Below are 20,596 nucleotides of genomic sequence, written 5' to 3'. Positions count from 1 at the left end.
CACCAGAGGTGATGATTAAATGAACAGTTATACAATATTTAATGCTGGGCTTTGCCACTTTTTTAGAATTGAAGATTATGAGATAAAACATCAATTAATTTAGGAAAAGAAAGGATACTGATGAAATAAAATAAAAGACCAAAGAAATTCGTTTTCAAACATTTTATTTTCATAATGCTTATTTTCTATTTAGCACTCTTTTATTATCATGAATTTTGTATTTTGATAACACAAAGTGTCGTCCATTGGATACAGACTTGAACAGTACACAATTTTACAATTGAGGACATCATGCCAGCAGCACCCAAAATTGTGCTTTCTTCCAATTTGATGCAATATTATATAATGCTTAACAGCATAATGATCATCATTTTTTTATAATAAAATATTAGTATCATGAATATTCAGAAAATGTGACTAGCAAAGGTTTTCAGGTTCATGGAACTCCAAAGTCATACTTTGAAAATGCTAAATGTATACAAGAGAGCACTGTACTGAAATGGGTTTCTTTCCATTTTTAACTTTTTTACATAAAATAATACAGTTTACTGCCATTTCACATGATCAACTAAGAAAATTGTTGAGATGGCAAAAATATCAATATAACAAGTTTAAATGTCCTCCATTCCTCCATTCCGAACATTGTGAATGATTGAATCTGACTAACTACAATGATACGAGTTCATTTCCATTTTGGCACTTTTTTTACACAATACAAGATAACAGGTTTACCACCATTTTTATATAATCAACTAGCAATATTGTCAAGACGCAGAAATTGTCAAACAACCCATTTTACATATCTAGTAAATTCAATAATGAGACTGTTTACATGCCTGACAATCAAATCTGAGGAAAACCACTTATATACAAATAAAAGCTGAAGTCCCTCAAAACTCAACCAATCAATCTTATTTTTAAATTTGATTTGTATATAGATAACATTGATCACTCTTGTGAGTTTAATGACAACAGGCCTATCGGTTCTCCCTGAAATGTGCTTACAGTGTTACTAATATGCTTTTACTAATAATCATCAGTTCTGTGAGTTTCATGAAAACAGGCTTTAAGTTATTGGTTCTCCCTGAAATGTGCTTACAGTGTTACATAATTTATATGCTGAAAAAAAAAAAAAAAAAAAAAAAAACAGCATAACATTTGAAAGAAAAGGGCCTGGTCTTGCTGATTTTCAATCTTGACCATTCTTTTACTAATAATCATCAGTTCTGTGAGTTTCATGAAAACAGGCTTATTGGTTCTCCTTGAAATATGTTAACAGTGTTGCATGTACACTGAAAAAAGGAGAAAAAATGCAAAACTTTTGAAAATAATCACCCCATTTCCTCCATTTTGAGACACTGTATTACACAGTACATGATAACATGTTTACCATCATATTTATTTAATCAACTAGCAATGTTGTAAAGATGCAGACAATTTCAGAGAAACACTAACATATTTACATATCTAGTTAATTCAATAACGAAACTGTCAACATGCCTGACAATCAAATCTGAGGAAAACCACTTATATACAAATAAAAGCTGAAGTCCCTCAGAACTCAACCAATCTATCTTATTTTTAAATTTGATTTGTATATAGATAACATTGATCACTCTTGTGAGTTTAATGACAACAGGCCTATCGGTTCTCCCTGAATTGTGCTTACAGTGTTACTTATATGCTGAAAAAAAAACAGCATAAAATTTGAAAGAAAAGGGCCTGGTCATGCTGATTTTCAATTTTGACCATTCTTTTACTCATAATAATCAGTTCTGTGAGTTTCATGAAAACAGGCTTTAAGTTATTGGTTCTTCCTGAAATGTGCTTACAGTGTTACTTCTTTGCTTAAAAAAAAACAGCATAACATTTGAAAGAAAAGGGCCTGGTCATGCTGATTTTCAATGTTGACCATTCTTTTACTAATAATCATCAGTTCTGTGAGTTTCATGAAAACAGGCTTATTGGTTCTCCTTGAAATGTGCTTACAGTGTTACATGTATGCTGAAAAAAAAAACAGCATAACATTTGAAAGAAAAGGGCCTGGTCATGCTGGTTTTCAATCTTGATCATTCCTTTTAATTTACTAATAATCATCAGTTCTCTGAGTTTCATGAAAACAGGCCTATTGGTTCTCCTTGAAGTGTGTTTACAGTGTTGCATGTACACTGAAAAAAGGAGAGAAAAAATGCAAAACTTTTGAAAATAATCACCCCATTTCCTCCATTTTGAGACACTGTATTACACAGTACATGATAACATGTTTACCGTCATATTTATTTAATCAACTAGCAATGTTGTAAAGATGCAGAAAATTTCAGACAAACACTAACATATTTACATATCTAGTTAGTTCAATAACGAAACTGTCAACATGCCTGACAATCAAATCTGAGGAAAACCACTTATATACAAATAAAAGCTGAAGTCCCTCAAAACTCAACCAATCAATCTTATTTTTAAACTTGATTTGTATATAGATAACATTGATTACTCCTGTGAGTTTCATGAAAACAGGCTTATTGGTTCTCCCTGAAATGTGCTTACAGTGTTACTTATATGCTGAAAAAAAAAAAAAAAAACAGCATAACATTTGAAAGAAAAGGGCCTGGTCATGCTGATTTTCAATCTTGACCATTCTTTTACTTATAATCATCAGTTCTGTGAGTTTTATGAAAAGCCTACTCTGTAGTATCGAATAAAAGTACTGATGGAATAAAAGTACTGGGTGGAAAAAATCTCAAAATTTAATAAAAGTACTGATGGAATAAAAGTACTGGGTGGAAAAAATCTCGAAATTTAATAAAAGTACTGGATGGAATAAAAGTACTGGGTGGAAAAAACCTTTACACCGCTCCCCCCCCCCCCCCAAAAAAAAAAATGAAATAAATAAATAAAAGTAAAGAAGAAGAAGAGAAAGAAACAAGGCAGCAAAGCTGTCAAATGTACAGACAAAAACCTGAAAATAAAAACGCAGGAAATAGGATACTGTCAATTCTGATAAACTAATGTATTATGCTAACTGTAAATGCATAGCCAAAATCAAATTCTTATTCTGCATAACATTGGATTAGGATGAAAGTAAAATGTGTATCAAGCATTAGACTAAGTTCCCATACCTAGATCAATCTAACAGGATCAATCCAACTCCAAGGGGTTTCTCACTAAATTGCTTTCAGTTTGAGAGTCTTAGGATTCTGGCATGCCAGTTTCAGTAGGCGTGACAGACAACTAAGCCACTTACATTGATTGCAATTTAGCGAGAATTCCCATGGAGATAGATCGATCCACAGTTAGCGTGATAGGGTCTGGAAATAGTCCCTAAGGTGTCAGGCTGATAAGAGTTAAACTTTGGAAATGCCAGAATGAGGTACAGTGAAAATTAAACACAAAAAAAAATTGCTTAAACTCATTAAAAAAAAAAAAAAAAAAAAAAAAAAAAAAAAAATATATATATATATATATATATATATATATATATATATATATATATATATATATATATATATTATTATTATTATTATTATTAATTTTTTTTTTTTTTTTTTTGCTGTATGTCAATCCTAAGAATCATTCTTGTAACTTAACAAAATACAGAAAATGTTACAAAGTAAGAGTACAGGGCTCCTGGCAGATGGGAGTGATAAGTCACGACTTGAAAATGCCAGTATAGCACTCTATAAACCTGCATTGCCTCCAAAACAGAAAACAATCACACTGGTTTTCAAACACAAGCTGCACTTCTGTCTTATGAAACTTTTCAGTAAGTTTCAGTATCGTAAGTAACATGGTTTTCCCGTAACCGCTATCCTGGCAGCAGTGTCCAAAATAGGGTTTTCTTCAACTTTCATGCAATAAACCATAATACTTAACAGTATAATGACCATCAAATTTTTTATAAAAAAATAAAAGTATCATGAATATTCAGAAAATGTGATTTGGGAAGGTCTTCAAGGCCATGGAAGTTCAGAGTCACACTTTCAAAATGCCAAAATGTAAACAAGAGATAACTGTACTGAAATGATTTTCTTTCCATTTTCAACACCTTTTTTAAAACAAAATGATCAATAAACTGTCATTTTTAAATGTTCAACTAGGAAAATTGTTGACATAGGAAAACTATCAATAGAACAATTTTCAATGTCCAATTTGCTCCATTTGCAGATGCTGAACATAGTGAATGATTAAATCTGACAAACTGCAATGATGAGTTCCTTTCCATTTATGATACTTTATTACACAATGCACAATATTATAACAGGTTTACCGTCATTTTTATATAATCAACAATATTGTTAAGAAGCAGAAAATGTCAAAACAACACTTTTACATATCTTATTAGTTCCATAATGAGACTGTTAACATGCCTAAGAATTAAATCTGAAGAAATAACAATTATATACAAAAATACAGAAAATGCACAGCACTTCTGGTGGATGGGAGTAAAAAATCACATCTTGAAGATGCTAGTGTTTGAAAAATAATTTAAAAAAAAATTTAAAAAAAAAAACGTAAAAAATTCCAATAAAGCTGCTATTCAAACTTTTAATCTAGCTGTATTAACTTGATATTAATAACCCCACCAAGTTTGAGAAAAATAAAGCACTGTTATTCATCTATAGCATGTTGGCATAACACATTCTTTTTGTTGTAAATTTATTTGCAATGTTTAACACCATTTATCTGCACAATTATCACCAAATCCTAATTTTGTGACACAGTTAAGAGAGCTAAACCTATGGGACTTTACAGGGAAATCTCAAGGAGTGTTTTATGTAATCTCATTTAATGGCCAATTGAAAATTAATGAGTAGGCAAGTGACTTTATAGACTTTAATTTAATTAGTGATCACCCAAGGGACAATTTTATAGACTGCCATCCATACAGTACCATCATAAAGCACAAAGGTGTTGCATACATGCTGAAAAAAAGTGAAAAACAGCATTACTTCCCTAAAAATGACCCAATCACGCTGATTTTCAAACTTGACCTGCGTATTATGAATATTCATCAGTTCTGTAAGTTTGAAACCAAAAGGTAAAATGGTTTTCCACTTATCGTGTTATCGGTGCTGCATATATGCTGAAAAAAGTGAAAAAACAGCATAAATTCCCTATAAGTGACCCGATCATGCTGATTTTCGAACTTGACCTGCGTATTACGAATATTCATCAGTTCTGTAAGTTTCAAGCCAAAAGAAAAAACAGTTTTCCACTTATCGTGTTATCGGTAAAAGTGCACGGCGACGGCCACGACGGCGACAGCGACGGCGACGACAGACGCAGATGACGGCTATATGTACAGACACATCTGTGTCTGTACATAAAAAGCTAGCTATTGATCATTGTAAAAAAAAAAAAATTCACCAGGTAAAATTCACTCAGTATTAAAATTTATCTAAAAAACGGGATGAGTTAAATTTCATAATTGTCAGGGGCCGAAGACCCAGATATATCGCACCTAAGCCGCCTCCGAGAGCCATACGGTTCATACTAGTAAATTTATTCTCAGATATAAGGTTCGTTTTGCATACCTGTAAACTCCTAAGGGTTTATCTTACATAGAAATGTGATTTAACATCGTTTAAATCATAAATCGGCATGAAATAATTGACGTTTGAAAACAGACACAACTTCTTTGCTGCACTTGAAATGACCTCCTTAGCTATAAATATGATCCTATCACCTTGCGACATTGCATCATTCGATCGATATACATGAGTAGTTGTCACTGCTGAAGGGAAAGCACGTCTATTTATAGAAACTGAAATCAGGTGACGCATGTACTGTTGTGTTCAGAGAGCGACTTCCGCTTGACCTACTTTCCAGTGCTGTTTGTGGAACAGTAGGTAATGAGTTGAGATCTCGATTTTCTTCTCATTATACTTCAATTTAAGAAAATAAAAAGCGTGACTTGTACTTGTGTAATTTCCCACCGGTACAATAGGTATTTAATAAACATACCGGGTGGAAGATTTTTGAAAAATTAATAAGCGTACTGGGTGAAAGTGGAGCGTACCGGCGGGAAGAAATTTGGAAAATTAATTAACGTACCGGTACGTTTATTTGATACTTTTAGTTTATTTCAGAGTAATTCTTGCACCCTCAAAAGATTGTCGGTCCTAAGATCTACCGAGTGAGCCACAAATTCAGACAGTTCTTCTTTATTTAAACCACTCCAAGTCAGTTGTACTAATAAAGAAGCGTGCCGTAATATGTACAGTGCGATGATAGTTATGTAGTTACGTAACGGCCTAGGAGAGCTTAATTTGATAAAAAAAGACCTTTAGTTTAAAAATATGAACTTACTGAATATATAGACATCTGAGATATAACATTAGTTTCAGTTTAGTCTGCCCTTTACAGCACAACCGAGGACGCGAAATTTGGTCCGCCCTTTACAGCACAACCGAGGACGCGTGTGTATAGCCCGATTTCAGACAAAAAGTTGGACAGTATTTCTGATACACTCGTGGCGGGAATTTGGCCCGCGCTATACAGCATAACCGAGGACTGGCTCAGAATAGCGTCAAATTTCACCACCTAACTTGAAATGGGCCCCTTTATGCATTCCACTGCTTATGTCAACCGAGGACGTCCTCGGTTGGAGGTGTGTCCTCGGTTAGTGGGTTTCGGGCGGGTGTGTGTCCTCGGTTAGAATGCGTGCACAAGAGCACACACACACACACACACACACACACACACACTTTCTACTAGTATATGTTGCCTGTACCAGTTCATTTCCTTAGTGCAGCATGCCAGCTAAGTTAGTTCCTAGAAACTGACATTTCCTGTCTGGGGAACACAGACCTGGGTGATACTATGAATACATCTGTATTTCCAGGTAATTTCAATGACTTGGTGTGAAGAAAAAAACATACTGTACACACCACTGATACTGGTAGCAGGCAGTGCAAAACAATCATTTCAAAAACTGCTTGTGATTTCGCAATGATGTAAATTGGACGTAGCTAATATTAGCAATTATTTTTATTCAAGCAAAATGTATTGATTAATTTTAAGAACATGGCCAGTCGAGAGTGTCTCATGTTTTTTCCACATATATATATATAATAATATAATGCTGCTTATATTTTTTTAAACCTGGTACATACAGGCCTTAATTACACAGAGTCACTAAAGTGCAAAAGAGAAATACAACATGACTAAAGCACTTCTGTGGTATAACCAAATTCCTTCCATTCTTAGAAAGCGATTATCTCACTTGCTTTTTCTACTCCACCTCTCCTAATATTATCATAGAAAGCTCAGCGTTTGTACACCGCATCTCAATTTCCACAGCAAAGTATCCACTTGATGTGATTACCTCATATCTAGTATTGTTATCTACATAAAGGCCGAAGACACACGAAACCACTTAAATTCAGTCTCTTACAAATCACATCAGAGTCAAACGAGGAGGGTAAATCTAGACCAGCTTTTTGAGGAGCCCTTCCACAAATATGTGAACACAAACCTTACACCTTTACACTTCTAAAAATAGCCCTCATCCAATTTAGAGAAAATTTCCTTTGAGAAGGTAGTGACATGCATGGAGTATGGGTCATTTGATATTATCATTCAATTAATTTGATTATCTCTAATCAATTTCTGCCATTCAGTCAGTTCCAATTGAACAAATAGCTTTCTAATGGCTGTATTCAACTACGGCTGTGTCCATTTACTGACCCTACACCCGATACTTCTGTTCCAGATCAATGACCACTGTATCTAATTTCTGCTGAACAATTATCTCCATAACAAGATTATTTAAGCATCGAATTCTTCCATAGTCAGAATGTTTAACCTCATTTGATCAATCAGAAGTTAATTTCTTTCTAAGTGAACCCTAAGATAATATTATTTGACAGATACTGAAGCTTCTATACAATTCAAAATTTTTGTTTTTATTATTTTTTTCAACCTCTAACTGACTTTTTCCACCACCACATAATATACTGCATCTATAACCAACATCTCACGGGGACATCTTTTTGCTATAACATTTTCTTGGACCATACATATACCTTAATAATTTTAGCTTCATCAAAACTTTGAACTAAATCAATAAGAATTGTAGAAGAGCAAAATTTTATATTTTCATACGTAAAATTCAAATTTGTTAAGCATTTGGTTAATATGTATTATGTCAGAGAGTACCTTGTCATTTCATCAGTGCCAACAAACCACTTCACTTTAGCCTAGAATCCCCCTGGTAGCATAAGGCAGTTATTGTAAGGCCCAGTGTCAACATCAACACACACAAAATACTTCATCTGAAAGCACTGCACTAAACTAACACCAGTGGTGCTCAAGATCACCAGTTATCTTATACCTATACAAGCACCGCTTAGCCTGGTTATCATTTAATGTGGTCAGTCAACATACATTATCACTGACCACTTAGTTTGACCAGTCTACTTCTGACCACCAATGCCCGTCTCCATTATACATGAATGACTGATTTAGAATATGGTTGTGGATAAGTTATCTAAAAGGATTAACATTTTTAAATTAAAAAGAATTCTCTTTTCAAGTTATTTTTCTATATATTTTATGATTTGAATTTATTTAATACTTAAAATGTAATTTTTCATCCTCTTTTATAATTTCAAGAAAATGAAAAAAAAAATGCATTTTGCCTAGAGATTTTTTCATAAGAAATTAAAAATCTATCGACCATTACACCCATCACTTCTATAGGTGTATTTTCCACAGTCTCTGATACACAATTTAAATGATACAGGTCCCAGTGATAGCTGATCAGAAGTCATAATTCTCTACACTGACACTAATTCAATTATAACCACCTATCTGCTGGGTGCACTATGGTGATATATCCACATGATGGAGAGATACAGATAGAAATCTAGAAGAAGGTGCTATGTTAGATTCTTAACTTATGTAGTAGTACCAGAAAGAAATCCTTACTCCATTACATCTAGATGATGAAGATTATGTACAGATAGAAATATGGCTGCTTTACTTGGGACGAAGAACCAAGAACTAAGAAGAGAAACAAATCCCTATTCTAATGTTTGCCTATATGGCCCTGAAATGCTACATATTAAAAAAAAAAAAAAAAGAAAAAAAAAACTTTTGTCACCCACTTTTGTCTCTTTTTACATTAATCTTGAGAAGGGACAATAAAAAGATGGCAGATCATAATCTTTTACTTCTGATGTCATTACCTAGGAAGTAGCTGACAAATCATTTGCCAATGTGTTAAGTCTCAGTTGTTTTACAATGAAATATGAAGAAAGTCTGCGAGTGTCATCGTGCCATCAATCATTGGATTTCAGATGGTCTTACATGTGACAATGATACCCTCTTTTTCAAGTGTCACAGGACCTAAACTTAAGAGGGGAAGGGGGCAATCATTTTAATGGGGAACTCTTTAAAATGCTACGCTGAAAATAAAAAAAAACCTATCACATGTCCAAAATGAACAGGTACTACGCTGTCCTCAGGAATGTAAAAAATGATCTCCACGCCTTCCTAGCCAAGTAAACAAGAGCATCCTCTACGTCATATGGGTAATTAAATAAAAACAAATACGCAATTAAAGAACACACCTGTCCTCCTACGACAGCATTCTCACACCTGCAATGACTCAAATAAAATGTGTTTTAAACTCAATAAAAACATCTTTATCTCAATAATCATTGTCAACCAGGAACATAACCTAAAATTAGACGTCTAACTACAATATCCCTATAATCAACATAGGTCAATGTACGGAAGGGTGACTTTCCTCATTAATATTCCCTGACGCTTATATCTATTACTCCTCATACAATGTTAATACCCATTCTTGTCGCCATCAAAATGACCAGTGGTCAACGCTGGAGAGGTCAAACCTATGGTCATGCTGTAGTCCATGTTACTTATGGTCAGACTGGCAGGTGACATACTGCTACTATACAACCACATTGGCATCTTTATCAAGTAAAGAGGATATCATTAAGAGTGATGATGATAGAACTTAAACAGAATGATCTTCCTAAATTAAGCTAAGGTGGTTGTTACAGTGCTGTTAAGGGCATCATTTTGTCTAGGTCCTGCTCCAATGACATCTTCTGTGTAGACGTATCTTTATTAATAATATTCAAGAAATGTCAAAATTAATATATGATTAGGGTTAATAACTTGGATGACAGAAAATTGGACTTGCAAACACCCCTACTTTATGCAAAAAAATCTCATTCATACAAAACCAAATGCCCAATGATATTTTAGGCCAGTCGTCCGTCTCTCTCTCTCTCTCTCTCCCTCTCTCTCTCTCTCTCTCTCTCTCTCTCTCTCCACTCATCCAAATCCAAGAACTACCCAACTCTCACATTACCTAAATGGAGAACAAGATGCACATTACCTACAATACCACATTAATGGAGGTTTTATGTATGGGGGGAACCAAGCATCCCAATCTAACATGAATATTTACTTCCATTTATTTTGTATCACAATCAAGGACGTAAATCACAGCTTACGAGACCTGTAAAGTTGAAGAAAAGACCAAGTGTTGTGGTTAAGGTAAAACATGTTATAGATGACCACAACTATCTCAGTGTTGATAAATGTTCTGATAACATAAAGCCAGTATCTTTCATCTCTTTTTTAACTTCAAATATATATATTTTTTATTGACTTGAAGAAGTTTCTAATGGAGATGTAGAAAATATTAACTTTTTTAATAGTTAACCACATACTTTTCAATCAAATGCTTGAAATAAGGGGCACCTCTTTCTAAGCCTACCCCAGCAGAAATGGAAAATAGAAAACTTTGGCAATATATGCCGATACAGGAACATCAAATGTAAGACGCCACATTTCTCTCTGATAAATTTCATAACGCTCAATGAAATATTCAAAATTTGTCGGCAAACAGCTGGTTTGCATGTTTTCAAAGTAAATACCACAGCAATTTAAAAATTCATGAGTGTAAACAAACAAACAAAAACAACTATGAAACTCAATACTTCTAATATGATCACAAGACCAAAATCTTTGTTCTGAATCCATGGATAACATAACTGCTCTTTTTCCTTATCCTCCGCCCCGGGTTTATAGTATTTTTGTGTGCCCTGATAGTGTATATAACATATGGGAGGTATCACAAGGTGACTACTTGATCCCCAGGGTCATCCCCACCTGTATGTTATATGTTATGTTTTTGTTCCCTCATTTTAGCTGGCCACAATAAGCTGTGTACAGTTAAACAAGAGTTAAACACTAGACAAATGCGCACCATTCTTCAAAGGCATTTACAGGAATTGTTACATGTTTTCAAACTTTCTTTTGTGGATCGCATTACAATATTTACCCTGGCACTACAACAACACAAGAGGTTACCTACACTGCTTTGACGGCTGTGGAATGTGATGGCCCTTGCTTCGAAGTGGGAGGGTAGAATACAGGGCTCTCTCACTTGGAGATGGGAGGCTCTTCTCCTGACGCTGCTCTACCTCTTCCTCACTGAAATTCTGTAATCTCTGTGAGGCGCCAGTGGATGGCGATTCTCGCCCTTTTTGCCCACCATTTTCTGCCCTATCTGAATACGTCCTGGTCCGAGGTTTCTGTGGTCTTCGCCTCCGCTGCATTGTGCAGTACACTCCAATATTACTACGAGCTCTGAACGCTGTGTCCTCAACTTTCTCTTCCACGTCTTCCTGTATAAAGTCAAGATATGGATTATGCCTGTCTTGGACATATTCTTCAAAACTCGTCGGAGAGTCAGATAAAAATGGTGAACCAGCACATCGTCGCAACGTTTGGTGTGACCCAGGAGAAAGTGGCGATCGAGGATTACCACCACTGTCTGCCATATCTGACAAATTAATGTTCTTTTTAGAGTAAGCAGACGAGGAAGGTAGTTTGTGATGAATGTCGTTAGTATGACTAGATGAAGAAACGTAGCTGTAGACTCCGCTATCAGCTGAGGTATATTGGTCCTGGTCTCTGTAGGAGTCCTGCCGTACTCTGTCTCCTAGCTGGGCAGCAGTAGGGTGGGAATACTGCAAGTGTGCCCCAGCAGCCACGGGACTCAAAGCAGAATTTTCGCGGCTGTTTTCACGATGATGTCCGTGAGCTATATGCTCCTTCCACGACCCTGCAGAGTCATTCCTCTTTCGAGAACTGGCCCGATGTTTAGTTCCATCAGGTGTAGCAGCCCGTGTGGCCTGTGTGCTTGGAAAAAGGAACTTATTAACTGAGATTTCTGGACTATGATTCAGGACTGGCGAACGAACCATTTCCTCGGGCTGGCCGTATTCCGCCCAGAGCTGCTCCTCAGTCATGTACTGCGTCCTTTTAAAACTGTCTCTCATCACAGCAGGGGTATTATAACCCCGAGATTTCTCTGACCCCGACCTAGACATGTTACTATCCCAGCCAAATTCTACAGAGCTATTTCACCTCTCTTTCTCCCACTGGTGTTAATGTCAGCAGGCAATAGGCCGTTGCAAACTCTCACCTGGCATGCTATGGTGAAGTCAATGGGAAGGCACTTAGAGGGTTGCCCTTTTTATTATCACTCAGACAAATATTCCAGGATCTTGGTAATCCTCTCAATTATTTTTTTCCAATTTCTTTACTGGTATGCTATAGGTTACAACTCTTGGCCAAATGAATTTCAACTGATGATTATAAAAGAAGCAAAAACTATGCCTTTCCCTCTTCCTTTTTTTCCCCCCGACACAGTAGTGAACTTTTCTGTTCTTAATTTCACATAAAAACCAGTAGCTTATTTTTTAGGGAAACCACCTCCAATTAAGGTAAAGATTTATCTCCTCAACATAAATACATGTCAGCCTTGCTACATCTCTTCACTGGCAGATCTTTCAAAACAACCTCACACTGAAGGTAAGCAGGCAGATCCCCAATTATGACTGGCAGAGAAAGTATCACACAGCCTCGCTGAGGTTCTCTAGTGTTATGGTTCCAATTCTGAGTCTTGTTCACTATTAAGCTTCTTTCCTGAATTCCTGTTTATCTTCTTAGATAATAAAATTGGAAATGAGGTATCAATTCCTGATGCATCCAAGAATTTATGCAAGTTTTTCTTGTAGAGCTGCCTTTTCAGTCAATCACCTCAGGGTTTGTAGTGAACGGTCCCAATGAATCAATACAGTATCAAAACAGTGCGGCACTGCCTTATAAATGATCTATAATATATGCATACAAAAAGCCTGCAATATTATATCACTATACAGCTCCTTGTGCTGACACGAGGTTCAATCACCTTTGAAGTATTCCCCCTGTCAATCTTTATGTCACAGCAGTGTCAAAACAGTGTCAAACAGTCAGCATGCAAGTGTCAACACAACCGTCACAGTTCAGCTAAAGAGTCCACTCCTTCCGCATACGGTATTAATTCACCCTCTCACAGGGAGATGAGTATTCCAGTCATGCCAGCACGCATACCTGTATTGACAGAAATGGAAAACTGGTCCTTGGAACCTCCTCCTGCACTGCTATCTGCCTACGACTTCTGTCACACTGCCCCCTTCCCTGCTCGCCCAACTGGACAGGTGTATGGTTGTAGCTTAACTCGTTCTGCAGGTGTTATTCTTGTCAAGTGAACACTCAAAGGAGGGAACAATACCTGTAGCTTACCAGTGAAGCTGCGCTCTACGCTGACACCTCATTCAGTACTACAACAGTGATACAGTTACTGCGATACCTGCTTTCAAACACTGAGGTACTGTTAAATATCCCACAGCATACTGAGTACAGTTGTACTGGTAAATTATTTCCAAGCTGATAAAAAATGCTCTTCCAATGTTCACAGTGCAATGAACTTATTGCCTAGACATCCACTGATATCCTCAGAAACAAAGGTGGGAAGTAATGTCTCTTATACAGACTGGTTAGTTTTATGCCCTAACTCCTTTGTCTTCAGCAGCTACAGATGCCCTTATTTAAGTTCTTGGTCATCATCAAGCCAAATACCTGTTGCCTAAAGTTATATCCATTTTCAAAGACATCCTACCATCTGTCACCATAAACAATGTCCACCACTTGCGTCCACTCCTACACAAATGTCCACCAAATGACCAGTCAAATTCAACCAGGCCACTTTAGTCCAGTGCTTGTGGAGTGTTGTAGTCAGTTACACAGGGGACATACAGGACTATGGCAAACACACATTTGAAAGTAAGATATATATCTGGTTGCCATTAGCATACCTGAGGGCTTGTGACAAAGCATGGACTCCCCCAGTCACTGAAGCATGACGGAGTGAGTAGATATCTATCTGTACCAGTACATGTGTACAGTGCTACCTTGGAGCTGGTTGCCCAGCAAGTTACTAAACATCACACACTGATAAAAAGAAATTCAATTCCCAACTGTCTTGTGGTGAACATTTGTGTCTCTATTGCAGCTACAGTTTGCAGCTATCCTGTTGATTATATATATGCAAAATCCTAAAACTGTGAAGTCAACAGCTATGTATTTCAGCTATAATATATTTTAGTGGATAAAAGTAACCTAATGCTCCTATTTGGTTGAAGGGAAGATGATATTTCACAGCAGCAGTCAAACTGGTTAGAGTATTTGCCCAACTGACAAAATATATTTGTATTCACATGACCATTCCGCATTGAAAATGAATCCACATAAGGGATGTTTCATATCTGTTACAGCTTTATTCAGTCTCCATTCGAACATAAATCATATCACTTCATTTTATGTCACATGTATATAATCCCTGTTCATCTTATGTAAGTATTCTTAATGGTCTTCCTTTGAGTTTGGTGATTTGTGGCAGGCTTTACATGGTATTCAAGACAGTAAGATGGTCTTGATTTCTCTTCATACTGGAAATGATCTATGTACCTTCAAGTTCTCCTTTTTTCTTTATCCTATCTTCCAGCAGTTAGAGTGGACAGATATTGTCACCTCTGGCAATGACACAGCAATCTGGCAAACGCCAAGTTGACACTGGCTATCTTAATGCAACCTGCGCTGTTTGATAACACTGTCATGATCTCCTGACACGTGCTAGTCTATGTGCTAGTCCACCTCTGTCACATTCACCGTGACATGTTTGGTGACAGGTGACACTGTGACATTAAAGTTATCATGTACACTGACACCAGACCTTGCCCTCCTTAAAGCATTGATACCCTGATATTTCAGTTTTGTCACCCAACAAGGTCATATTTACTATCACAGTGTTATCACTAATGACAGCTATCACAATATAAACACTGCATTAAGACAGTGTTCTTCTGCATACCCAATGCCAGCGAGCCGATCCGGTATCTCAACACATGGGCAAAATAATATTGTTTTTTCTAGATGATTGATCAACTGTCCATACTTTCTCCAGCCTGATTGGAAACCAGATCCATAAAATTATTGATCCAGGTAGCGAGGTCTACAGTGGTCCTGCTATAGCAATGGAGTTGGGATGTAATAACTGCAGGCTCTATCCAATACAGTATATATAATATAATATCTCTGGTCCCTGTGGAGGCCAATACCTGGTAGTGTTTACCTGTATTTCCTGTGCACTTAGGTGTTAACTGATCAGACAGGTGAACAGGTTTAATGAGGGGAGGAGGGGGAGGGAGAGCCCAGTTTAGAAAATGGTCAATTTATCTTCACACTTTTTCTTTTGTTTTTCTATACCATTTTGTCTGGAGGTTGAAACACTTATCACAGAATGCTGAACTAGTTCAAGAATCCCTCACTTTGAGTACATCTCAACAACATTGCTATTGACTCTTCACAGCCATGTGAATATCTCTCTTGCTGTGCTGAGAACGTTCTCTGCCAGAGCCCGAGGCATTATAACCACTGGTTTGTGTTGTACCATATAACATTACTGTCTGTAGTCTCATTTCAGATGTCAGTACACAAAAATATATATAGCTGAACTCGTAACACTTCCTGTGAGAACTTACACCATTCCAGTCACTGCTGTTGGCTAAGGCTTACACTTTCTTTATGTTGTCCAACTACTTGGTTACTGCCATCTTCATTGTAATACTATCATTAGAGTATTTCTTCCATCATATCAAATAAGGCTCCGAGTCTGTGCACGTACTATTGGATATTTTTTCCTCATATAGTAACCCATTCATCCACGTAAGAAGAAATGTTTTTCTCCACAATTTCCCAAGATAATTAGCAGTCCCATTTACACTTCCTAATCACATCTCTGATTTGCCATTTCCTAGGAGCCAACTTCCGAGAAAGTAGGATAAATTTCACCGCGTAGTTACCGGTCTGTAGTCAGATTCCTGATAGAGCCATCTTGCCTTTACTCCCAGACTTCACAAGATCCGGTGAAAGGGCCTCAGTAAAAGCTTTGTACTTCACGAAATCAGGTGAATTTCTCACAAATTTCACGTCAAAACAGTCTGTCTGCTACCTGTATATAACTCTCTCTCTCTCTGCACCCTGACACTGCTGGTGATGACAGCCTGCGGCAGGTTACACATTAAACAAACATCTGTTCAGCTCGCAATTATCAAAACTTAAGAGGGGAACTGCAGGGTAAAATCCACTTTTTTTAAAAGCAACTGGAAAACTGTTTATAAGTGTGAGGGTGGGGATATATATACTTCTGAAGCTGTCAGAATCAGTATGGAACACATGAAACTGATTTAAAGCCTCCTCCTGATCGAAATTTGCGTAACCATATTATAACCAAGCAAACACGATGGAAAAACAATTCAAAATGGCTGCGTGATCAGCAGCACATTTTAACCCTCCATGTTTGATGTCACTTTGTTGACTCGTTTCCAGCTCATTTGTTATGGGTTTCCATGGTGATTTGATACATTTGGCTTTAGTTTAGTAATGAAGGTACAAATTCCTCACATAACAAACTTAACTGATGAAGTCTAAGGTAATAAAGTGCTTGAAAATATATGACAGGCACTAACGCAACACATTTATATATTTACATATGTGTCACAGAAAAATAAGTAAATAAAAATTTGCTTCAAACCAAAATATGGCAAAGTGTATGTTTTTCTTTTTTTTTTTCTATGACTTGTACTATAATTTATTTAGTATTTTCCCCCCAAGTAACTGGTCTAAACAAGCTATCTACACCAGCCAGATGGCTATGCATCCTCTGCCTTCAATGAGCACTGTGTGATTTATAGCTCCATTCAAACATTTCACAACTTCTCAATGTCAAAACTCCTACATTCTCAATACTCAGATAAATTCACCTTTAAGATTAAGGCACCACCAAATGTAGTGAGTCAACAGAAAAATGCTCAGGTTAAAACAGAAATAACTTTTACATGGGCACTGACATTAGAAAACATTCTTAACTGAATATTAAATTATTTGAACGTGTACAGAGGTAGAATACCATCCTTTGCCAACACTGAATGGAAAAGTCTTTACTCACTGCATTACACATACACAACTAACAGATGAATAGGGAGAGCCCGATTCAGTTACCACAGTGAGCCCGACCTCTCCCCACCTCTCAAGTCAGAGGTACTTAAAGGTGAAAAATCAACATAAAAGTGGAAATCAGAATCTGGGTCTGGACATAATGAAGCATTCACTCTCTGATCCAGTGTCAACTTCTTTCCTATTGGATTACACCCTATTATCCCCATTCAATGGCAGTAAAGCACCAGAAAGGGCAGCGGGGAAGCCATACAATTTATTTTTTTATAAAAGAAAGAAACTTTACGCTTAGGAATGCTGCCGGAATCAAATACAAAGCCATGTAAATAGATGCCAGGCTCAAACTGGAGTGAAATCTAATATAGGAAAAACTGCATTCAAACCTTTATACCTGAAGAACCTCTGGATTTGAAACCGGATTATACTAAAGGGCATTTAATGCTATACACTATGGCCAAATCCTCCCAAAGCATTCACCCTTAGTTTTTCTAATTCGCTGATGTCATTCTATCATTGTGCTGGGGACGTAAGGAAGAAGATAATGTGGTCTGTATTATGTCAGCGGCTGCGAGTAAACAAATGATTTTTCTCTCAGGGTGATCCCTCTTAACTTATTCCACTAGGCAGTTCTCTATGGTAGGCTGCAGTGGATAATCCCACATAAACCACACACAGAGTCACATAAATATGTTAATTACTTTTTTTCTATCTAGAAATGAATGCAAGTTTTGCTTTCTATATATATTTATCTTTTTCCTCATCATCATTATCTTAATACTTGTAATTTCACTGAATTCAAGAATCCTCTGAAGCAGCTAATTATTATTTTTTCTTTATATTATGTTTTATTTAATTTTATTTATTTATTTATTTATTTATTTATTTGTAAACAATTAAAAAATCTTTTGAAAAAATTGAAAACACTTAAATATATCTGGAACCAAAATTGAAACTTTCATGGAACAAAAACAGGCTGGATTCTGCCCATTTGCCCTCCAGATCACGGGTGCATTGACCGTTTCACCTGACCACTGATCCAGATCAGTCCACCCTTACCCCAGTATGACAACTATCTCAAGGTATCTGACACAGGTGAAGAACACATTATTTACAACAACAACAACAACAACCTCGTTGAAACTTCCATTTTTCTCCCTTATATCTGTTTTATTTAGTTCCCAAATCTCTATAATAGGTTCATTATTTCACAGGGCCAGTTGTAATTCTTTGCCATCTTTTTAATGACATTTGTTTCTAATATTTTTTATCAGTTATAGTTGGCTTCTAGTGTTGGGTTTAACGTGACCAGTGGTCATATCACTGAGTACACAGATGTCACTCAGATCATCCAGTCAAACTAATTCCCAGCACATTTGGGTCCATTTTCCCAGTCTTAACAATCAGTGTGCACGAAGCACCATCTCCAATAACAGGGCAAGCCAAGTTCAGATGTTCTGATAACACTAAAAGGTTTGCTGTCCACCATCCAGTGACTTCATCTACCTTGTTAACATGAATTGATGAGGCCATCAATGTCTTACATACACGCATTAGAATTAAGTTGGCTGTAATGTGCACTGTAGAAGAACAGGCATATTGGAATATAGTACTGATAGTGGATGATAGACTACATACTGACCACCATGGCATGATATAAAATTACAGATATTGCTGACAATTTTGAAAAATCATCTCAAAAAAAAAAAATAATAATAATAACAATAATAAAAATAATAATAATAATAATGTAAAAATGTGTTGGCCAAGAAATGACATTCAACTGATTGATTGCTCCATATGAAATATGAATATTACATTTTATCAGCCAAAAACATTTCACTGTTATACAAGGAATTGTGTCACAACATCTACTACAAACTATGAGACAAAATGGCAACTTGACATAAAGATGTGTAATTCAGGCCTAACATATTCATTGAGGCTACTGTAATATTTGTATGTCTTCTAATGCATTTGTGAGACAATGAATGTGTGAATGTGCATCTCTGTTTATATGCTTACATATGTATAAAAATGCATAAAATGCCACAATGCAGGTATCTCATTAAAAGTGTATATGAACACATACCAAGAGACATATCTGAATGAGTGTATTTATCCCCATTCACCATTCTTTTATATGAACTCAGTGTTTGCTTTTAAGTTGCACTGTAGAGCAAAAGGGGTTGAAGGTCACCGTTTTCGTTTAAGAGAGAAAACAGTGCGTGTAAACACCTATAACAAACATAGAATTGTGTAATAGTTTGAGGCCATCATAGTTTAGGGAGAGTCTGAAAGCTGAAAACATACATGACATACACAAACTCTAAAACAATGTAATTCTACAAATACAACAAAAAAATATTTAAAAATAGAAAAATATGAATTTGTTCCAAATGAAAAAATTGCCTATTTTATCCAATGTCTAAATATATATTTTACACTGATGGACAGCTGATATATTAGTGTCTTTTGTGAAGTGCTGCCACCTATTGTTATGAAAAGACTGACCCATAATGTGCTGCCACCAACAGTCTGTGATTGACATCATTACAAGAAGAAACTGTAACCATTGTTATTTAGCTCTTATGGCTCAGAAAAGCATGAATATGTTGGGGTGATTTTACTATGCATCTAGCAATAAACTAATAAATAAAAGGTATCAAAATATTCAATCAAAAAGCCCTCATAATATAAAGTTATCCCTATTGCACTGCTCAAAGCAAGAAATGTAATTATAATGCCTTCTGCCATTTAGGTATCATGTGCTCTGTAATCATATTAGTTTAAAAAAAAAAATTAAGAGAGTATGTTTACCAAAAATCATAGAAAAAAAATAGGTGAATTTCCCAACAAACAGGTGTTTGGAAAGGAGACATCCCCAGGTCTGCTTTTTTATATTCACATATTTACTTAGTAAAATATATGCAAGTTGAGGCATTAGTGGTGGTATAGCCCAGTTTTTACCTAGAGCCTCACCATTCCCATAGTGAGGCGGGAATTGCCAGTCTGATGACAGGTCTAGCGAAAGAAAAAAGCAAATATGAAACACTTTGCTGATATAAAACTGTCAATACAAACAACAATTACACCATGTTTAAAGAAAAAATATAGTAAGTGCCATATCATACAACATAAAACAGTCGACTTGAAATGTTGCAGATCAAAAAGAAAATAAATGAACCAGCAATAATATATTGTAACAGCAATA

At 36.1% G+C, this 20,596-nt stretch overlaps 1 protein-coding gene across 9 annotated transcripts in view; it reads right to left on the bottom strand.

The window, feature by feature from the left end:
* LOC106154031 (CLIP-associating protein 1-B) overlaps positions 1-20,596 on the bottom strand; it is a 90,201-nt gene that overhangs the window by 48,909 nt on the left and 20,696 nt on the right. For 2 of the 9 annotated variants that reach the window (XM_087017926.1, XM_087017928.1), the window contains exon 1: positions 11,357-14,337. The exons of 2 other annotated variants lie outside the window; for them this stretch is intronic. In XM_087017926.1, coding sequence (XP_086874052.1) covers positions 11,357-12,377 — 1,021 coding nt within the window. In that variant the 5' untranslated portion in view covers positions 12,378-14,337. Of the gene's footprint in view, positions 1-11,356; positions 14,344-20,352; positions 20,407-20,596 lie in introns of those variants that run through there. 5 more of the 9 variants (XM_087017930.1, XM_087017925.1, XM_087017924.1 and 2 more) reach the window with 5 other exon arrangements.

The sequence above is a fragment of the Lingula anatina genome, chromosome 7 (genome assembly GCF_051362555.1).
Source record: "Lingula anatina isolate TDL-2025a chromosome 7, LinAna3.0, whole genome shotgun sequence".
NCBI lineage: Eukaryota > Metazoa > Brachiopoda > Lingulata > Lingulida > Lingulidae > Lingula > Lingula anatina.
The sequence above is the reverse complement of the archived record's forward strand: the minus strand, read 5'-3'. Positions and strand labels throughout refer to the sequence as shown.